At 40.8% G+C, this 20634-nt stretch overlaps 1 protein-coding gene across 33 annotated transcripts in view; it reads right to left on the minus strand.

The window, feature by feature from the left end:
• Positions 1 to 20634, minus strand: part of DOCK9 (dedicator of cytokinesis 9) — a 326031-nt gene that overhangs the window by 95657 nt on the left and 209740 nt on the right. For all 33 annotated transcript variants that reach the window (XR_002173395.3, XR_002173394.3, XR_012327751.1 and 30 more), the window contains 8 exons: positions 14472 to 14546; positions 13020 to 13160; positions 12494 to 12697; positions 11981 to 12103; positions 8479 to 8561; positions 7765 to 7887; positions 401 to 480; positions 133 to 320 (listed from right to left, as the gene is read on the minus strand). Coding sequence is in view for 28 of the 33 variants with exons in the window: in XM_019920847.3 (XP_019776406.1) it covers positions 133 to 320; positions 401 to 480; positions 7765 to 7887; positions 8479 to 8561; positions 11981 to 12103; positions 12494 to 12697; positions 13020 to 13160; positions 14472 to 14546 (1017 nt within the window). In the remaining 5 variants the exon portion in view is untranslated. The remainder of the gene's footprint in view (positions 1 to 132; positions 321 to 400; positions 481 to 7764; positions 7888 to 8478; positions 8562 to 11980; positions 12104 to 12493; positions 12698 to 13019; positions 13161 to 14471; positions 14547 to 20634) is intronic.

Below are 20634 nucleotides of genomic sequence, written 5' to 3' on the forward strand. Positions count from 1 at the left end.
CAGCGATAGTTAAATAATAAAAAAAAAAAGAAAAGAAAAAGCCAAAGTATGTAAATATCTATAAAAGAAGACGAGAAGCCAAAACCTAAGAGAGCTGGGTATCAAAAATAAAACCTCAATCTTTGCACTCACCTTGGCAAAAGACTTTTGACTGTCATATTTCAAGGACTTAGGATAAACATAAAGGTGGTGGTTGTAGATGGTGTATGGCTGAGTGTGTTTTGGTATGCAGGGCACAAATTCCTCTACCTCAAACGTGATTGGCATTTTAGTACACGTTTCAAATTGCTTCGTAGGAATGTATGATGAATTGACATAATCTAAAAAAATTAAAGACAAACAAATTGAAGTAAAAACCAAACAAAAACTTGTCTGTTTATTACACAGAACTTACACTTACTAGGAAAGTCTGAGGAAACACTATCAATTGTAATGTCTAGATTGCCCAAAATCACGGGGAGTTTAGCCATCTTCTCAGGTCTACAAACGAAAGAAGAGAAAAATCAAACAGGTTAGGTTAGCTCTGAATTCTAGAGCAGCACTTCCTAGAGAAATATACTGCAAGCCATAAAAGTAATTTTAAACTTTCTAATAGCTACGTTTTTAAAAAGTAAAAGGAAACAGGTAAAAATTAGTTTTAAAAATATTTTATTTAACCCAACATTTAAAAAATATTATCTCAGTATGTAATGAGTATAAAAAGTGCGTTCTAATTCTTCGAAACCAGGTGTGTATTTTACACTTGCAGCTCATCTCAGTAGGACCTGCTGCATTTCAAGCGCTCGATAGTCACACGTGGCTAGTGGCTACTGTGCTGGACACCACAAGTCCAGATAAGAATATTAGCAAAATGTTATAGCAGAAGTTTTCCTGAACCATTCCATCCTCAGCATACATTCTTGGCTCATGTAGATTCATGAAAATTCAGAAGCCATCTTAGGCTCCAATGTCTAGTGAAATGCCAGATACAAAGAAGGTACTCAGTGAAATGCCTGGTTTTTGTATTTGGTCTGACTCCATCCAATACAGGAATGTCCTCTGTGACGTTCCTGACCTGCCTCAGCCCTTCCTAGTGAAATGGAAATCTTCAACATAGCCGTTTCGATACCCAGACTGCTCTTCGTCACAGCATGGTAAAATTCACTTCTCTGAAGCTTCCACTCATCAAGGAGCCTAGTTATGTTTCTCTGTGTAACACTTTTAACCATCTATAACAGCTATCACACCTTCCTGAAGTCCTGGATTCTCAGTCCTTTTGCATCTCCCTCCAATGCCATTTCTCTCACATAAGAACATCCCCTTTACATCATGGATCCCAGAACTGCATAGATAAGGTCCAGTGTGGTCTGCCCAGGTGGGGTAGAGCAGCTGTCTGGTTTTGAACAATATACCCTTCTACTGATGCAGCCAAAATTCTATTACTTTTAAACAGTCACGCCACCCTAGTGACGCACGTTAAATTTACAAGCACCTAAACTCCCTAATTTTTTTTTCATATGCTTCACTATCGTGCTATATGTTTCCATCCTGTATTTATACAATTATGTTTTTAGAAGTCAGAACAGGATTTGATTTTTGTCTCGGTGAAATTTTATCTTTTTATGATCGAGTCATTCCAGTTGATCAAAACCCTCCTAAGTCCAGATTCTAACATCTAATGTATTAGATATGCCTAACAGCTTCAAGTCATGAAGACATTCATCAGCACTTTACATTCTCATAAAAGTCATTGATGAAGATAATGCACAGAATATTGCAAGAAGCAGCTCCTTCTCAAACCTCTAGAGGCCCATCGCCAGACTGATACTAGCCACTCATCACGCCTCCTGGCTTCTGGTCACTCCAGCATTGAACAACTGTCCACTCTCTCACATGCGCTACACTCCTCTGACCCGTCGGTCACCTTAGAATATACACTTTGCATTCCTCTGCTGGACCAGCGTGGCAACCCAATCAAAAACAGAGAAGCAGAAACTTGGCTAGGATAACTTGTTCTACGTGACGTGACTTGTTCCTAGAACACAGAACACTGCCTCCTGGTTCTTCATCGGCCACCTGTTTAATAATGTCTTTGAGAACGCTGGCAAGAAACAGCACAGCTCAGTGGCCAAGATTCAGCATTTGGTTTCGTTCCCAGTTTTGAAAAGTTCCTAACTCCTGTTTTTAAGATTCCTCAGACATTATTGTTGTCTTAAGCAATCTCACATGTAACTTAAAATATATCTTGTGGTATTGTGGATCTGAACCAGGAGGTCCCTAACAGTTTCAAATTCTTGCTTTCATATGACTACAGCCTACATTGAGCATAGTCATCTTTGCCCATCACCAGCTCCAACTTACACAATCACTTTCTTTCAGCATTCCTCTCACTTCCACTTGTCTTTTGTTTACATCTGAGTTTAAATGAACAATTCCTTGAACTCCTGAGAGAGATAACTGTCAGGAAGGCAAGTCAACAGATATTCATCATTCTGCCTTCAGTTAAAAAGATTGCTGGCCAAAAGATGTCCAGGTACCGTCCAGCACTACCCCGATACTTTGTCCCTGTGCCACTGTGTGATCTGTTCACAAACACAATACCCTTTTCTTCTAGCAGGAAGACTGTGCCTTCGACAATCATTCCCTGGGAGCTGTCAATGGCTTCCCAAGCACTGTTAACTACCGCAATGATACTCCACCAGAGCCTCCCTCACCTTTACCCAAAGCTCTTGGGGCATCATCCCTCAGACCAGGGGGCTTCTATGCAGGTATAAATTTTCTTGACGTATACTGCCTTGCTCCACCTCGTCATTTGAGCAACTTAACTCTGCAACATACCATAAAACTCTGTGTTGACAAAATCTTAGAGACACCTACAGAGTTGTATCTGCTTCCTTGAGTCAGAAATATTATGTTTAATGTAAATGATATTTTTAAATGTACAATAAGTACTCGAGAGTACTATATTTCACCCCTTCCTAGTTATTTCTACCTGTGGATAAATATATACCTTCTTCAAGATTTTTTTTTTTGATTATCACTATGACATCATGCCCATGTAAGTTTGAGAGATTTGGATTTCTAAGCAACAAATTTTAATTAAATTATCTTCATTCACTGGAACTCTTTCTACAATGTGTTACTTACTTCTATGTCTAACTATACTTACTTCTTATTCTGTTTCCTCCCTCTACTGAGAGATTTTACTTCTAGTTGCTACTCTGTAGTGGCATTATTTCCATTCATTTCCAAGCAAGCACCGATCTGAGCTTAGTTCCATATCAGGTAGCACAGGGACTCTGTGGAAGCTGTTTCTACCAACTCAGTTTTTTAAAACATAATCTTAATCCTATTTCAAAACTTTATGGTTTTTATTGAACTTGGCTTATTAGAGATCAAAACGTCACACACATCAAAAATTCTACGGCCTTTTATATGTGCATTTCCAAAGTGATGGGGTGGGGGGTGGGGTTATGTGCGCAAGCATGTGTTGCACAAAGAGAATTCTCTCATATCTGAAATCAGTTTGGAGGTTTTTTTAAGGCTAAAAATTAGTACCTACATTCTATGTAAAACTTGTAAAAGAATGCTTGAGCATGAAAACCCATCTTAAAACTTCACTGATTAAATAAATGTGTAATGGAGATGCATGTACGGAGCCTGGCATTTGGAAACGGCTTCTGTCTACATGTGAACTTAGGAGTGAGGCTCAAACTCCCTCTCTTGGGAAAAGGAAAGGTTTTCTTTTCCCACTGCCCATACATTCCTGCTGGTTCAACCACTCCCCCAGAGGAAAGGGCAATGATATCACAAACTAGCAGTCATCCCACGCCAAGAGGGTTGGTGTCCTTACCTTTGTGTTTCTGGAGCTTGGCCCTCCTTTCCCTACTTTCTATATTGATCCATTAAAGTGATCAATTGGTAATACAGACATGCTTGGGTGTGTTGTTGGTGTGAGTCTACTCTTCTAACTGCATTTTGTAAAAGGAAATATTCCCTAAAAGCTCTTCTGTCACGTAAATATATATATATATATATATATATATATATATGATTGAAAGAAATTTGAGATATTTTTGTTTAAACAAAACCACTGAACTTATGTCTATGATAAATTTCAATAAGCATCTATCAAGTGTTTACGCTGTGCTACAATGTGCACTACACTAGGCACCGTGGACAGAAGACAAACAGGATCTGATTCCCATCTTCAAGAAGCCAAAAATCCAGCAGATACTGTCAACTATTTAAGATATATGATGGCAACTACTTCCGTAGCATGTATACAAACGTCTACTGAAAACTGGAGGGTCTAGACGTATTGAGAAGGAACAGGGAATGAGATCAGTGCTCACGGTGAGAGGAATCACCCTGACAGGCATTCTCACTTATTCCCCCCACAGTTCTAGGAGGCAGGGCTATTATTATCCCCCCTTAAAAAGAAGAGGATGCGGGTTTCCCTGGTGGCGCAGTGGTTGACAGTCCGCCTGCCGATGCAGGGTACACGGGTTCGTGCCCTGGTCCAGGAAGATCCCACATGTCGCGGAGCGGCTGGGCCCGTGAGCCATGGCCGAGGAGCCTGTGCTCCGCGATGGGAGAGGCCACAAGAGTGAGAGGCCCGCGTACCGCAAAAAAAGAAGAGGACACTCAAGCACAGAGGCCAAGTGACCTGCCTGAGATCTCCCATCACGGAAGTGACTTACGGATTAGGCTGCGAACAATAATAATGTCAAACTTGGGTACACAGAATAGAGAGGTACAAATAAACACAAATATGTAAGCCTCATGCAGAAACCCTTATAGTATTATTACCTAAACTACTTAATATGGTAGCATTAAAAAAAGGTCTGCATTTTAAAGAAAATGTTCTATTTTTATACTTTGCCTTCAGATGCACTGCAGAAATAAGACAAGACACAGCCATCAGCAAATCAAACAAACATAAAAAACCATATCCCTCTTCTTGGATAGATACTTCCTGGAGCACATATGTTAGCAATACTATCTATCTGACAGAACTGTTTTCTTACTAAATCGTGGAATGTCCCCTCTCATAATTACTACAAGGGAGAGGGGCAAAGTGGCTGATGAGCTTTGCCAGCTGTTTTCTAGACACTAGGGCAGCTTCAGAACACTTTTCTCATCCATTGTCAAATGACATTTTGAGACAATCATGGGAGCAGAAACCATAGCTTTGGATCCAAGCTGGTGCCCAAGCCACTGATATGAGATTATTCTTTGTTAAAAAAAAAAAAAAGAAAAGAAAACAAAGAGGAAAGAAAAAGAGCAACACTAAGGTTTTTTAAAAAATGAAAAAAGGGATCCTCCACTCCCCTAACTCAACTGTGAAAAAGAAACACGGGCACTTCTTTGGACGCTTACTGAAAAAGGACAGCAGCTTTCCTCATGCCACTGCATTTTCTGCTGCTGACAGCATTGGGTCTCTATTTTCGGGTTTCTGAGTCTCTTGCTGGCCATCTGGACCACACTCTTCCCAGCAAACCCTTCCTACTGAAGGCCTGTTGTGCAGGGAGAACCCACCCTGTGCTCGGGACCAGTGGAGGCTTTGCTCTTTGCTGCCTGGTCACAGGCTCTCTGCTCGGATCATGTTTTGATTGATGAATCTGTGAAGTTCCACCCTCCAGGTTCCACCCAGGAAGCCAGACCTTCAGCTGGGGCCACCCCCAAAGAGCAGCCACTGTGGCGGGAGCTTCAAGCTAACCAGCCTAGGCAGTGACTTCTGAGACAGGGCTCCCAACCCCCATCACACACAAAAAACTTCACAACCTGTTTTGTTGGAACATATGGGTAAATGTTAGTTAAAAAAAAAAGTTCATGTAAAATCATGGAAAGCTACAAAGGGGAAGGTGAAAAATCACCCATAAACCCATCCCTCAGAGATAACCATGACTACCATTTGGTGTATAACCCAAATGACTATTTTTATGTCCTTCTATCTTTCCATCTAGCTAGCTGTTCGCCTATCCATTTCTTCATTTATATACAAAAAAGAAATATATGAAATAGTTTCTTTACAAAAATGATGTCACATAGATATACTTTCTCCTCCTTACCAATACAGTGAGCTCACCTTCCTAAGTGAGTACACAGAGACCTACATCATGAGTGTTGAGAATAGCATGGTAGGCTAGTGAGAGAAAACTGTAATCTATTTAACTAAAGGTGACTAGAGTTTTTTTTTAAAAATCAACCTTTTTTATTCTATAAGCAAGGCTGAAAACTTCATGAAAATCAAATAAAAACTTAACAATACTCTATGACAACACAGTATGTATAACAATACACTACCCATTACCAATAAGTAAAGGTTTTTGAAAGATGTTAATTATGACTCTATTTAGAATTCTGAAAAAACACAAGAGAGAGATGAAAAAGGTGAAAATGAAGTTAAAGAAAGCTAAACAGCCATTCTGAATTCTAGGTAAACTTATATAGTTACTTTGAAATGCATTTTTTTCAAGTAAAAAAATCAGACTGAAAGGCACCTAAGGTATAGAATAGTTACTGGCTGGCTCTTGGCTCTTCTTCTGATTTCATTAATACCCTCAGCTCTGTCTCCTTCCCAGAATTTTCCCAGAGAAATTGTAAAACCCACGTCCCTAGCAACGGAAATCCGCGTCATGGGTTCAGCAGTGAACTTCTTACAGTGGAGCACCAGAACAGCCCAGTGGTTAAGGGCCCAGATCCTCAGTCCCCTGACTGCCACCAGCTGTACAGTGCTGGACACTTCACTCAGCCTCTCTCTGCCCTATTGCCATGGGTTGAATTGTGTTCCCTGAAAAGATGGTGAAGTCCTAGCCCCCAGAACCTATGAATGTGACCTTATTTAGAAACAGGATCTTCACAGATGTAATCAAGTTAAGATGAAGTCATTAGGCCCTAATCCAATATGATGTGTTCCTATAAGAAGAAGGAAATTTATAGACAGAGACACACAGGAAGACAGCCGTGTGAAGACGGGAGGCAGAGATTGAAGCTATGCTGCCAAAAGCCCAAGAATGCCTGGGGCTCCCAGATGATGAAAGACACAAGGACAGATCCTCCCCTAGAGATCTCAGAGGGTGCGTGGCCCTGCCAACACCAGGACTTCAGGCTTCTAGCCTCTGGAATTCTGTTCTTTTAAGCCACCCAATATGTGGTGCATTGTGAGAGCAGCTCTAGGAAACAAATACCCTCACTAACATAGGTAAAGCACTTAGAACAATGCCTGTGAACTGTTAAGTACTAGATGAGTTACTGTCCTTGCCTCCATCACCCATTCAGTTAACGGTACCACGAATCACTCCATCGTGCAAGTCAGAAAACTGGGAGTTATTTACCTGAGACTACCACCCATTTCTCTCTCCTTCCACCCTAATACCCAATCAGGAAGCCAAGACCCAGTAACTGCACCTGTCTAACGTGACGTGAACTAGTCCTATTTCCTACTCTTCCTATGTCCACTTGCGATGGCTTTGCTGAGTCCTTGCCCACCTCTTGCCAAAGGTTCCTCAATTGTCTCTTTCCTCCCTGGGCTCATCTCTACCCAACAAACCCTTCACAGCACCACCAATAACATTCTTTATACAATTCAAATTAACCAGGTAACTCTTACGACTTTAAGCCCCTTCTTCCTGCTCAAGGACTTGAGGAAAAGTTCCATGCTCATCCAACACGCCCTGGCGTATGAGCTGAGCAACTGAAAAGACTGCTCCTGCTTTCTCCCTTTCCACTGAACAACTTCTGTTTTTCAGGTGTGGAAATAAGTAAGGCCTTGAGACTCACTTCCGAAAGTCTGCAAGTAACTTGAGCATGTCTTCATTGGATAGCTTATTGCTGTCTTGCTTGTAGAGAGCAGAAAATCTGGCATTTTTGTCAAGGTTTCCAGATGCATCCTTAAACAACGTCCTGAAATAGCAAAACAACATGTCTAAGCTGTTTCCAAATGACCAAAATAAATCCATAACTTGACTCCGGTTTCTATGTGAAGACTAATTATTATTCCACTGGCTATAGCCCACAGAAATCTCATTATCTAAAGACATGGCATATATTTATGAGAATGAACACAACTAACTCAATTTACATAGAAAACATTTCCAGCAAATGGCTTGTGCTTAGGAAATAACATACACAGCCAAATGCTTAAGAAATAGAGACCACAAATAAAGAGGATCTGCAGGCCTCACTGGGCTGCCACCCACTCCCAGCTGGAGGCATGTGGCTGGAACCTGGAATCCCTGCTCTGCAACAAACACTCCTGTCCATCCTGCCAGTGCCAACACTGCTACCCTCCAGCTAGCGTCTCTCCTCTCTGTGTCTCTAGTAAAGGACTTTTCAGATATGGAGCTTACTTATTTTTCAGTTTTACATATTTAAATCCTCTTTGTCTCTGGACAAAAAAACAGAATAGGTCAGTCTGTCTGTCTGTCTGTCTGTCTACTATCTATCTCCATATATCTGTATCCATATAAAAGGAATAAAAGATGTTCTCCTTACCTTGCTGCCCAAGCAAATGGCATTCTGTACTGCCCTAGTCTTTGGCATGCCTGCTTGGCATTCTTCAGCACCTTCTGAGCAACCTTGAAGACATCAGAATAAAACCATGAGTTACTGTATCCCACAGACTAAACAACCTCTTATGGTAGTATCAGATGCATGGACAAGCACACCTTACTGCAGTGAATGTGGCTGGATTTATACTCAGTGCAGAGTATTCTGCTTCTCACATTCCCTAGCAGTGATTTTCAAAGACTATCAAATGAAAATTGTTTCCAAAATGTATGTCTTTTCTTTGGTCTTCACAGGCAACAAGCATGCCATTTCATAGGCCTTTCTATTTCTTCATGACTAAGGGCTATATATTATGAGTCCACTGAGTTATTAATAATTACTAATACTTGGTATTCATGCCAAAATATATCACATTACTAGAGTTTAAATGAGAATACTAATGAAAATACTAAGCTTTCCTGACTCCTAATGTGTACTGACTTATGCAGACTCCCCAGATTTGGGGGATATATATTCATTATTAAGACATTACAGGTATTGACTTAAGTTAGGCCAGTGTTTTCAATCACTATGTTCTTGTTTTCTAGGTATAAGTTACCATTACTTTCACTTCTAATGACTAATTTTGGTTTGTTGCGGGTGGCTGGATTAACTCTATACTGCACAGGGAAGCAGATTTGCTTTTGGCCTATGTATGCATGGCAGGTCTATTCATCAACTATACCCCTATTGCTAAAGCAGATGACACCCAATTTCCCCAAATTTGCTTCTTCTGGAATACTGCATTGCTAGCACTACAAGGTGTGACTGATTCAGAGTCAGAGCGGGGGGCTGAAGGGTCTTTTACATTACTTAAGTATATCGGAGTCAAACCAATTTTGGGAAATGTGACCTAGTGCCTGTGAACTAAAGTGTGCTCTGCAGAGCTGCAGCAGCAGCCCCACTGGGAGCCTGTCACGAATGCAGAGTCTTGGGCCCCACCCCAGACCTCCTGAGTCAGAACCTGCATTCTGACCAGACCGCCGGTGATCTGTGTGCGCCAGGTTTGAGAAGTGCTCATCTAGAAGACTCAGAAGGACAACAATAGAGCTCTCTGTCTCTGAGTAAAACTGAAACCAGCTGTGTGAGTCTAGAGCACTAAACCTCTCTGGGCTCTACTTTCCCACCCGAAAAATGAAGAGCTTGGGCTAGACTTGCTATTATCCGTTCCAGTTACTAAACATGATGATTCTACCGTAACCGTGGGGGGGAACTGCTGCCTTCATGAATGACTTGGAAAACACTTCTCGATTCAAACAGGTGTCGGGAGCTCATCCAGCCCCTCCCTTTCTTCTTCAAGTGGGGCATGTCCATGCAGGGACTCGGGGATCATAGAGTAAATGGTCTGCCTTCCTGGGGTGGCCATTTTTACTTACACATTTTCAGGTAGAAATGATTATTTTTAGGTTCTAACAGTAATGACTATGTTGTGGAGTAAAATGCAATATTTGCGTAAAATTTAAAGCCAAAACAGGCCTCAAATAAGTTTCACTCTCACCTGTAGTGAACGAGGACTGAACTCTCAGACTTACTGAGGGTATAAATGGAACACAATATATATAAAAGTCAGAGTGAAAAACTCAATTTTGCCCTTTGGGTTTCCCCCCGCTTTTCTTTCTTTTTTAGAAAATCTATTCGTGGTGGACACCTACAGAGACTACTCCTAAAAATTTCCTCCAAAACAATAATTTCCTCCAAATGATGTTCTAGACCATCTTGGAAAACATGAAGAGACATTTTGATATACAGAAAAAATCATCCCTCAGCAAAATCTCTACCGAAGCTCCTATTTTTATATGAGATGGTTGAGTCTTAATCTCTGCTTTAATTTACTGCATTGGAGGTGTGAACGCATGGCTGAGCCTTACGTTCCATAAGTAATGAAGCAGGAGCAAATTCAACAGATGCTCAACGGACCCTGGAAAGTGTGGCATCTAGCCTGGGGGGTATGTGATTTTCACACCAGCATCAGCTGCCAAATTTCAAACCATGCACGTGGCAGGCAGAAGTAGCAAAGCTGGTGCATACCAAACTTGGAAATGTGTTGCATACATGGCGGGGGAGTAGATCTTATCTTGGGCATTCATTGATTATTAATCAAACCATCAAACAACTAAAAGAGCTTCTCATCCAAGGTTTTACAGACTTGATTTTAAAAATAAAACTGTTTCTCTCCAGAGACCAAATTTTACTCTGCTTTTTATCAGCCAGAAAGGCATATGTTTGAAGCCATGTGCCTGGGTAAATGGGCTTCTCCTTGACTGGAGCTGTAATAATTGATAATGACATCCTCCTATATGCGTCAGTGATTTAGTACCCATAGCACTGTCTCGTATGTAGGTGGTGGTGGGGGGTAGCAACATCATCTTTCAACTACAGATGGAACACCTGGGGCCCAGAGAGGTGACATGATGTATCCAGGCTAGTTAGGAGCTCAGCACCCAGGTCTCTGACTCCTGGAACCTGTTCTTTAAAAACCGTCCTGCATCTTGGTGGACACACCTGTGATGTACAGTGGCCAAAGAGAGGAAGACAGGAAGCTCTGAATCACTCAGAAAACCCCAGTTAGAGCCTCTGGGGTGTCCCCTCCTACTGCTGACCAGTCCATGTCAATGTATCAGGGTCTCAGATGACCACTAATACAAAATTCTTTTTAAATAACTAAAAGTACTATAAAACTGGCACAGGACAGCACTCAACAGCTGACCAGGTAGCTCAATGTGCTAGAAAATGACAGTCAAGTGCCAGTTGGCAACTCCAGCTGTGGGACACTGAGCAGGTAACTAAACCTTCATAAACCTCAGCTCTGGGGAGTGTGAAAGGTATTCTTGGCCTAGATGACTTCTAATATTCAATAACTCTACTGTATGTCCACACCTAGGCACTCCCCAGGTAATGAACAAACACCAAAGTAATGAAAACACACCAAACATACATCTTGTACGTTTCCTTTCCCTCTTCCACCTAATGTCACAACACCTCTGCCACCGTAGCCCCACCCCACCTGACAAAACACAAAATCTGCTGACACTATCGGCTAGATCATCCGAGCCAGGTCACCTCCTAGTCTCCAGTCTCACATTTAAGTGTAAATGGACCCAAATTTATAATTCCAGGACCTTGGAGACATGCCAACAAGTGGAATGAACTCTATTTAAATACAATATACGTACTTTTTAATGATAGAAAGTTTACTATTAAGCTGGAAATTCCTTTGCCAATTATTTCAGGATGTCAGGATAGTCTAGGCAAATGAAGTATTTTATTTACACATGGAACTACTTTTCACTGAAAATTGGACACACAGGTTAACTATAAGACAATCTATGAGACTAGTCTACATCTCTTAGAACATAAATATGGCTTAACTGTGATTTCTTTAAGCATTTCTATATGCATTTTTTTCTGATTGCTGTTAATCATCACAAAGCATGCAGGTCATCCGTACCTTAGAAGAGTCTGAACTTTTCATGTAGGGCTCAGCACCATGGGTGATGCTCCCCTGAAGCACTTTTTCAATTCTAGCCACAAGAAATATATCAGGATGAGGGCACGTGACTGAAAATATTCCCTAGGGAACAAAAGATTTTCTTCCATGAGCAGAATTTACAGCCACATTAAACTAATCCCATCAACATGAAAGATTCTCAAGCAGCCAAGAGCACTGACACAGTACAGCTATTCAGAAGCACCCAGGGCCAAACTGGTTAACTCATCAACAGTTCATCATCTGATCAAAAAGCCTATCTGGTGGAGGAGGCAACTAGCAGAAAGTTTAGAAAAAAGAAATCAAAAACTACTTCTCTTTCAGCTTGCTTTTACTGTCTCATTATATATGCTGTCAATATAATTAACCGTCTCATTTACCCCAGTTGTGCATTACAAAGTTTCATTACGTATTTACAGAGCACGTGCAAAAGAAGCCTTATTGGCATGACCGCTGGGCTCACGCTGCCCCCACCTGCTTCGGATACTGCATGGCGGCTTCGTGAAGGATGTCCTGCAGGGCAGGCGAGCTCTGCCTACCGCCGTTCATCAGAGACGGGGATGTGGTGGCCAGCATCTGCCTCACTGAGAAATGGTTCAGGTCCACGTGGAAATCGGCAGAAATCTTTCGGTTGTATTTTATGTCAAACAGGGATAGAGTAACAAAGAAAGGCTCGACCTGAACAAAACAAAACAATCCAGACCATCACTATGGCTCAAACTGTCAGGAAAAAAGAACGCTGCTATCAGAGAATAAATGACTAGACCTACGTGTGATTGTTGCTATAAATTACTGCTAAAGAGCAATAGCCTCCACACCTGTCCTGTATCACAAACAAACATCCTGTCCAGGCAGCCGAAACAACCCTCGGCACCCTGATCTAACACCGCACCGCCCTGATACCAGGAACTAGGTCTGAATGTCCCAGCTGCATTGCAACAGGCACATCTGAAACCTCTGAATAGGTTTTTTAATCTTTATTTTTTAAAAGGAAAATTACATTTGTAGTGGGTCCTTCTTCATTTTCAGCAACACAGCATTGCAAATTGAAAGATAAATCATTGCACTTGACAAGAATTCTTTTTCCAAACTTTTCTTCAAATGGCTTCACTTCTGGCTCAGCTGATGAGAAGTCAAGCTTCTTTAAAAGAAAATGCAAATATATCAATGTATTATGCTCTCACTAAAAAAAAAAAAGAAAAATCCCATAATAAATGTATCCTAAGGAAATTGCTTAAAATATGGAAATGCTATACACCTTAATTTACTCACAACAGTGTTACTATTTTATACATTTATATAGTATATAATAATGGTCAAATAAATGATGCTGTATCTACTCAATGGATCATTATGCAGAGCTTAAAAATTATTGTTATGAACAACTCAAGTGTCCATCAACAGAAAAATCTATAAGCAAAATGTGGTGTATATATACAATGGAATATTACGCACTCATAAAAAGTGGAGTTCTGACACAAGTTATAACAGGGACGGACCCTGAAAACATTATGCTAAGTGGAACAAGCCAGACATAAAAAGGCAAATATTGTATGCTTCCACATATATGAACTTCTTAAATAGGCAAATTGATAGAGACAGAAAGTAGAATAGAGGTTACTGGGGGTGAGGGGAAGGAGGCATGGTGGGCTGTTGTTTCACGGGTACAGAGTTTCTGTTTGAGAGGATGAAAAAGTTCTGGATATGGATAGTGGTGACAGTTTTACAGTAATGTGAATCTACCTAATGCCAGTGAATAGTACACTTAAAAATGGTTAAAATGGTAAATTTTATATTATGCATATTTCACCACAATAAACAAAAAATCATCAAAAAGCAAATATATTTATATATGTGTATATATACGGTTATGAAGTCTGTGAAGAGACATAGAAAAATACTTATGTTTAAAGATAAATGGTTAAGAGAAGTTCTATAAAAAGACCACAAATGAAGAAGAGGAAAATATGGGAGGAAACACAGCAGAACAGTTGGCCCCTCAAAGCAGCCCTATCTGTAGGCAACCCTGGAGGCCCTCCCAAGCCGTGTTTTGGATTTTTTGGGGACACAGATGTGGACCGCATGTACTGCAAGGCTTGTATTTGGAACTGAGCCTGGGCTAGTCAGAAAATATCACAGTCTGCTGGTCATCTGTAGCGATGCTTGCTATTTTCTGATGGTGATTTTGGGGGGTAAATTATATATGTTCTTCATGGACTTGAGAGTGTCTTTGGATAAATCAATTTTCAACAATCTATTAAATATCAAATATTCACAATGGTTGTGCTATGGTAATGAGATTACAGGTTGTTTTTATTTTTTCCTCTTTCTCCTGAATTTTCTATATTGTTATACTGCTTGTTATCCAAAGTATATAAATAAGCAAACAAACAAATAATCTAACAAAGGTTTTCTTTCCTTCAACTAGTTTAAATATTAAAATAGTTCTTACCTGAGCATCTGGGTCCAAGTAAAAAAGTTTAACTCTGCTTTCACTTTTCAGCTTGATTTCTGCTTCTCTGGTACTCTGATAACAAGATAAAGAGAAAACAAAAATTACATTGAAAAAACCCTTTTCTTACAGAGATGTCTAAATATGTTTGAAAGCTACCCCATCCTGAAGAGCCAGACTGCCAGACAGCTCTGCCCTCATCTTGGAGGGTCACCTGCATGTCAATGAACAAGGATAGGCTATCCAGTATGTAGCATACAATGTAAGTGCTATGGGGTAAAAAGAGAAGACTTGATCCCTGCCTGTATGAAGCTGATAATCAACTGCAGCCAAAACCAATGCAAAGAAAGCAAAAGAGAATAATTAAGCATTAATATCAAGAAAAGCTTCATAAAGTCATGGAATAGGGGACAAGCCTTGAATGAAGGGGTAGAATTCAGATAGCAAAAAGGAGGAAAGCATGAGCATTTCAGACCAAATGAAAAGGATGAACAGAAAGGATAGATACTGAGAGAGGAAATGAGCCCAAAGGGTAGAAAGGACTTAGGGTCCAGCCTGAGACTGAGGGTACAAGCAAAGGAAGAGGAAGGCATGTTTTGGATGGTGGAATAAAGAAAACTGTGGCGTATCTTGAAGGACAGCCATAGGTGTCGGGAGCAAGCAAGGGGAGAATTGCTGATTCACTCAATAAATATTTATGAGCACATATTTTATGTCAAGCTAGGGACACAAACATGAATGAAATGCAGTTCCTATCCCCAAGGAACACCATCTGGGAAGACAGAAAATAAACAGCAATATGAATGGCAAAAGAAATCGTACGTACAGTGAGCTAACCTGCACTAGGGGTGGCCGCCAGGAAAGAGCTCCCAGAGGAAGGCCCATCTTGAAGGACAAGGACATTTGGCCAGAAAAGGAGAGAAGGGCATTCTAAGAGGAGGTACTACAGGTATAAAGGTACGAGTCACACCTGAGCAATGATCAAGTCATTCATTACAACTGAATGATAGTACATGATGAAAAAAGTAGAAAAATGAGTCAGATTTGTATGGTAAGGTCTGGGGATTTCACTCAGAATCCAAAAAATCCTGCAATATTTTAATCAAGGGAATAAAATTACCAGTTCTGCATTTTAGATCCACCCCTCGGGTAGGGCTGAAGGTCCCTAGGAGGTCCACATGGTCTCTCCTGAGTTATCACAACAGGCTCCCAGTCTCACAGCAAGGCCCATAACAAATCCCACCTTCCTAGCTTGGCTGGCCTGCTGACTGGACAATCCACTAATATGGGAGGAAGAGCAGGTTTGTGGAGAAGATGGTAGAGTCTGGAGGTGCCTGCAGGATTTCTAACCGGAAACATCCAGTAGACAACCAGAGAGATGGGACGTGAGCACAGGGTGGGGAGGAAGGCTGGAGTTACAAACCAGGAGAACATCAGCATAGAGGTGAGGATGCAAGTCTTGGGGGTGGGTGAGAGTCCCTGGGGTAAAGTGTGAAAGCGAGTCTGTGGACAGAAATCCAGGGGCCCCAACACTGAAGGGATGGACAGAAGAAGAGAAGTCATTCAGGGAAAGAGACATGGTGGCAGAGATGGGGGCTGGAGAAGTGGGACATGGGAACAGGGAGAAGAGGGAGCTTCTTAGACATTCACAAGATAGAAGTCATCTCCAGCCACGTTATGCCACACCTGATGCCTCTAAATCTATATCCTGTTCTTCCTGGCAGTCATAGTTCTTAATAGAATGTCCTCTCTCATCTGCTCCTTTGCCCAAAGACCATGAGTCACATCTCAGCACATAATGGGTGGTGACAGCCACAGGGGAGAGGGCGTCTTGTCCTCTCTGCTGGTGGCTTAAAGAGGTCTACTATTACATTTCTAATCACGGCCAATGAGAAATTAAGCATCTTAATTTTCTCAGCCATGTAGTTGTTGTAACAGGTTCTTAGCAATGACCCAAACTCTACCCTGACCATATGTGACAAACCATCTACATCTAGCAGAATGAAATGACCACCAGAATGCCAGCTAAGAAACTGGGTTCTAGTTCTAGTTCAGTTGTTAACTGGCTGCATGAACTTGAGCAAGCCACTTAGCCTCCTTGGACTCTGTTTTCATTTCTGAGTGAAAGTGTTCAACAAGATGATGGCTCGAGTCTTCTTCTACAACAAAGTTTATCTTGATGCTCTCCCTGCAGCTTTAAGGCTTCTGGAGGCTCGGGGCATTCCTACAAACCATCTGCTCATGCTTACAGAGGAAAGGGTATGCCTGTGGCTGGGGACGGGGGTGTGTAGGACAATGTTTTAAATCCATCTTGCCCATCCCCTTATCCTAATTTTTCAAACCAAAAGAGCCAGAACACGTGCATGTAGAATACACTTAACTGAACCCAAAGAATTTGCTTTACTTTGTATACAACCCATGGCGTTTCCTAACAAAAACATCAGTACTAGGTGCTGCGAGCCACCACCAACAGTAATACATTCTCCTGAATTTTTGCTTGAGTCCTTCAACAAGAGCAAACGCTATGATCTCAGACACTGGAGCACAGCAATGGGTTCTTAATGTAGATGCATTTCCTCATGTCTTTCTGAAAGATGCTTGTTGACTCAAGTGGAGTAGGAGATGAGAAATGAATAAAGCAAGAAAGACTGCTAAGAGCTCTATATAATTAGAAGACAAACAGAGATGCAGACACATTAACAGAAAAAAAAAAAAAATCAACAACTAGCCAAAATAGACTCAAAGTATCCTGATGTTTCCACTAATATCCAAGGGATATATTCTTCACTAGAAAAACCATTTAATGGAGAAGAAGGGACAACGTTAGATGTAAAAATAACGTGAAAGCTTATAATCCACCTTGCACACACTGACAGCTCTTCTATGAGATAGATGAAAAGCAGGCTCAGCTTCTTAAAGCTCCTCCCATCCTTCCCAAGGCCCAGAGTGCTTTAAACAGATGGGACGCCTGATAAACAGTGTTTGAAAGAATTACCAAGTAAAACCTAGGCAGTAAGAAAATGTGGCTCGGGAAGGGCAGGGCTTTCCCCCAGAGCCAGGGAATAATAAATACTTGAAAGCATCATAATGATAAAAGCAAATATTTGTTGATAATAGCCAACATCTCTATGCTAGATATTATCCTAAGTGCACATTTAAATTTGGTACAAACTTAGGAGGCAAGTCTTATTATTATCCCTGTTTAAGAGAAAAACACTGGGGCTCGAGGGGTAAATACTTTGCCCCAAATTCACAACCCTAAGCAGAAACCTGGCTTCTAACTGAGGCTGTCTGGCTTCAGAGCCCAGATTCTTTAACTATTAGACCAGAAAAAAAAATAGGTAAAGAATATGAACAGGCAAGTCAGAGAGCAGGAAAACCAAATGGCAAATAAATATACAAAAATATGAAAAATACCACTACTAAAACAGTGGGATACAAATTAAAGCAGTGAAACATCATTTTTCACTCCTCTGGTGAGTATGCAGAGAAATGGGAATATGAATTGTTACAACCTTTTGGGAAAGTAACCTGGCAATATTTAAAGCACTAAAAGCACAATAAACTGTGACCCAGAAATCCCACCTTGGGGAATTCCTCATACAGAAATAAGAGCATGAGTATTTCAGCTTATAAATACGTCATGATGTTTATTGTGCACTGTTTGTATAGGCTAAAAACTGAAAATTATCTAGATGCTCATGAATAGGGAGATGGCTGAAAAAAGTGTTCAGTATCCATATTTGGAATATTATGCAGCTATGAAAATGAGTGAACTAGATCCTCTATGGCCCCAGGGGGACATCTATGAAAAATTTTTAAGTAATAGAACAAGTTTCAGAGTAATATATATATCATGAGCATATTTTTAAAAATAACTAAAAACACTGCATATGTGTAAATGTTTCCATGAGCAATTGGTTCGGTAAAGAAACAATTATAACAGGTTAATAACATCAGTGCTCTCAGGAATCTGGGGATGGAGGTTGAAGGGAAAAGATGAACTTTTCTTTATACAACTTTGAATATTTTTACTTATTATAGCAAGTACATTTATTTTCACTTAAATTTTAGTAAAGACAATAAAATAAATTCCTGTAATAAGTACTTTCACAGTCTAAGAGCCCACAAAACATAGCTGTAAAATAATATCCCACAGGGCTTCCCTGGTGGCACAGTGGTTGAGAGTCCACCTGCCGATGCAGGGGACGCGGGTTCGTGCCCCGGTCCGGGAAGATCCCACATGCCGTGGAGCGGCTGGGCCCACAAGCCATGGCTGCTGAGCCTGCGTGTCCGGAGCCTGTGCTCCGCGACGGCAGAGGCCACAACAGTGAGAGGCCCACGTACTGAAAAAAAAAAAAAAATCCCACAGACTATGCCATCCAGCACTTCTCAAAGTGACAGAGACCAGCTCTGCTCTTAAAATAACCTGTGGTCAGTCCATACCGTAGATGCAGGAAGAACCCAACTGGTTCTTCCCCAAACCCTGTTGCTGGTCCTACCCACTGCCCGTCTAATAATTCAGTATAGAGGAAAATAGAGAGAGAAAAGTGACAATGACAGAGCCACTCTCTACAAAAACGGACACTTCTCAGATACTACAGAAGAGAATGATTTGTCTAAAACAAAGGCTATTCCCCCCCACTCCTGTATTCTCTAAGTTTAATCACTAATGATACACCCTGACAATGTTTTCTTCCTTGTCTTAAGAGGTAGTTATGAACCAAACATTCAAGAGTTTCCAGAAGAACTACCATAAAGTTTAGGCATACCCTGTGTCTTAAGTTTATCTCTGAGCAGGGAAAACAATCGAAGGCCAGAGCATCATATTTTGAGGACAGCTCGTCAGGAAAATACTGTGTTGACTGTTGGCTCATTTAAACAGAATGGGTTGCAAACAGGAAAACTTAGCAAAATCCTTTGAAGCCAGAATACATACTTTTAACTTAAAGAGCTGTCATGATTTGTTTCCACTACTTCCATGATATCTAACTCCCAGGGACCATCATCTCATCCTCTGTGTCACAAAGCTATAATAAAGCATTCTAGATAAGGAAGCCCATGAAATGGAGCGCCAGCTGACCTCACAAACACAACCCTAGCCGGTTCCTTTGTATCATAACACAATGACATAATTTTCTGGATTAGGATACAGAGAAGGAAGCATTTATTACAGATGTGGTTTAAAAATCTCAGAGAAGGTGTCTGTGAAACTGTTTGGGTTCTGACAAGTACTGCTGAACTTGGCCTCCTGATGCTCACTCAACCTCAATGAGACCATAAAGTCTGAGACACCAGACTCTAGCCTGTGTTCAACTGTGGAAGATTTACCAAGAAAGGTAAATTCATTCACTATAAAGAAGTTACAAGGTAACAGAATGGGAGCAATTCTGGTTCAACAGGAACCACATGGGGAGGCCAAATTAAGAGTGAGCAGCTGTTTTTTGAGTACACAAAGAGCTCAAAAATAGAAAAGCTATGGAGGAAAATATAAGGTGGGAGCATGAGGGTTTTCTTCATACTACCTTTACAGGAGGCGATATATATACATACATACATATATATATATTCATTTCAATGTTACCTAAGGTAAATGTAACCAGAAAAAAATATTTATCAAATAAATAGTAGTCGGGTTTACCACATGATCATATTACCCCTTGACACTGTAGGGAAGAAATCAATTAACTAACTTTAACTACAGTTTGTGTTTATTTCATAAAAATGTTTATAAGACTGTGTACTCTGATACTATAAATGCTGTTACGTTTAGAACAAACATATGTTTGGCTCCATTTTAGACAATAGGAGGAAAAGAACAGGTTTTAGGGTATACACAGTATGTCCCCATAAGAAAACAATAGAGATGTTCAGTACTAAATGTACAAGCAACAAAAGGGCCAAGAACATACAAAATATTCTGAAAACCTAATTCCATATCACTCCTACTGTATGTCAAGGGCCCCTCCATCACATTCCACAATGAGACACCAGCTATTTTTGTACTAAAACAACTTCCTGTCGCTCATATCCTGTTTGGTTATGTTTCCGTCACAGTGGAAAACAAAAGCCGGGGCAACAGGATGAATGAAGCAGAAAGAGGAGTTGACCTGAGTGGAGCCTGCCATTAAATTACACCTTTGCCTGCCCCCACTGTTCTAGT

Source organism: Tursiops truncatus, chromosome 18, assembly GCF_011762595.2.
Source record: "Tursiops truncatus isolate mTurTru1 chromosome 18, mTurTru1.mat.Y, whole genome shotgun sequence".
Taxonomy (NCBI): Eukaryota; Metazoa; Chordata; class Mammalia; order Artiodactyla; family Delphinidae; genus Tursiops; species Tursiops truncatus.